This window comes from Colletotrichum godetiae (genome assembly GCF_030913485.1).
Source record: "Colletotrichum godetiae strain CBS 193.32 chromosome Unknown BDP55scaffold_101, whole genome shotgun sequence".
Lineage (NCBI taxonomy): Eukaryota > Fungi > Ascomycota > Sordariomycetes > Glomerellales > Glomerellaceae > Colletotrichum > Colletotrichum godetiae.
The window spans coordinates 52,442-54,335 of NW_026851349.1; the positions used below are offsets into that span (position 1 = coordinate 52,442).

General features: G+C 53.6%; 1 protein-coding gene across 1 annotated transcript; it reads right to left on the minus strand.

Moving 5' to 3' along the window:
* BDP55DRAFT_567841 (HMG box protein) lies at positions 1-1,894 on the minus strand (the record flags this gene model as incomplete). Its single annotated transcript, XM_060570624.1, has 7 exons — positions 1-641; positions 699-998; positions 1,050-1,283; positions 1,342-1,396; positions 1,453-1,629; positions 1,681-1,714; positions 1,776-1,894. 7 exons carry the CDS (start codon positions 1,892-1,894, stop codon positions 1-3), a joined length of 1,560 nt encoding a protein of 519 aa, XP_060421948.1.

Below are 1,894 nucleotides of genomic sequence, written 5' to 3' on the forward strand. Positions count from 1 at the left end.
CTAAACTCGCCGGTTCACGATTTCGCCTGCCCGCACCAGCGCGCTCATACCATCGAGCTTCGAATCACTCCTCTCCTGAACACCGAGCGACGTCGACGAAGAAGCGCCCGACGATGCTTGCGACACGTTTGATCCATCAGTCCCTGTTGAGGAGGTAGACTGGAATCTCAGTAAGGCAGGTGGGGATTGATAACCTTGAAACCTCATTAGCCTCTGCGGAAAGCCTTGCTTGGGTTGACCGTGAGTACCATTCGATGCCCCAATCGGAGCTTGTTGCTGCCCAGCGAAGGGCGGCTTTTGTTCCTGGAGGGGTGGGGGTCCAGTAGGTGGCACAGTCGAGAACGGGGAGGGTTGCAGTTCGAAAGGAGGACCTGGCAAGGTCTTGTTCGACAACAACGCATGAATCGGTAGAGAGGATTCACTTGGTGTCCGGGGGAAAGACAGCCCAGAACCGGACGATGAAATGCTCCCTGCGGAGGAATATTCGTGCTTCAACGTTGGCGGTGCGGAAGGGCCAGCGTGTGTTGGGGGCGCAAAGCCGCCAAAGCCGTTTGCCTCAGGGGACCTGGAGACGCCGTTCAAACCTCGTCCGTTATTGAACACATCCGAGAGTGAAGGAAGGTGCGGAAGTGCGACTGGCTCTGGTCTGACTGGGGCTTCTGCCCACGTTGGGCGATGGGTCCGGTTTTGAGCAGTACGGGGACTTGTGGAGTGCAAGCTCTCTCGATCGAATTGGACGCTGGCAGGGGAATGTACGGAATCATCGTTGGGATGATGATGATGGGAAATTGGGGTCGGCACGGCTGTCGAGTATTGAGATTCGGATATCGACACCACGGAACCCACACGCTGCTTGCGGTTAGGAGGAGGCTCGCTTCCTTGGTGACTCTCAGTACCACTCCCCGTGCTACTGAGGCTCCCGGGTGTGGCACTTGCGCTACCTCCATTTTGCAGCCGAGCCCCCGAGTCGAGCTTTTGACGTTTCGACGACTCTTTTGCTGGATCGAGGTCAGTTGGACGGCCATTCGAAGCGACAAACCTCCACGCACCTTGATTTGCGGAGGCTTGCCGTGCCTTAAAATCTTGTAGGTACAGGTTGTATTTCCTATACTCTGTTGTCTTCTTGTACTCGGCCAAGTCGTGGTTGTACTTCTCCTTTGCCTTCAAGGCAGAAGTTTCGTATGGCTCTTTCTCGCCGGGAGTCAAGTTTTGCCAATGCTCCCCGACAAGCTTGGCTATTTCGGTAAAAGTCAAGTTCCGACCTTTAAGGTCATCACGCATTTCTGCAGGGCCGGTCAGCTGTGTTCAAGCCTTCCAAGGCAGGTTGGATTCTATTCATACTGTTTGAGAACAGCACATAGGCTGAAGGTGGTCTTTCTGGTGCATTCTCATCAGGCTGCGTCCGTTAGTTTCTTTCAGCTACAAGTGTACGTCTGCACAAGATTTACGAACCTTAGGATGACGTCGATACTTTCGCTTCGTAGCAACGGGTCCCTCTTTGACCTCGAGTCGGGGTTGCTCAGGACGTTGTGTCTCAGGCTTTGACTCTTCTGCACTTGCTCTTGTGGGCGATACTAGTGATGCATCCGGGGCAAGGCCACGAGAATTGGCAATACGTCTCTGCAGTTTCTAATTTGTGTTAGGACTTGTGTAGATCACAGATGTATGTCAAGCACTTACACGTCGGTGTCCTAGTTTGACTCCAAGTGCGTCCCTGGAAATATAGCCTCGTCAGTCTCGAGGATGTGTCGTGGCAATAGCCGTGGTTCACTCACAAGTCAGACTCTGTTATGTCCAGTATCGTCTCCCACGTATCGAATCCTTGCTCCAGGAAGATGTCCAGATACTGCGAGATGCCTAGCTCTGCAAAAATGCCGTCCAATCCTTGCGCCAT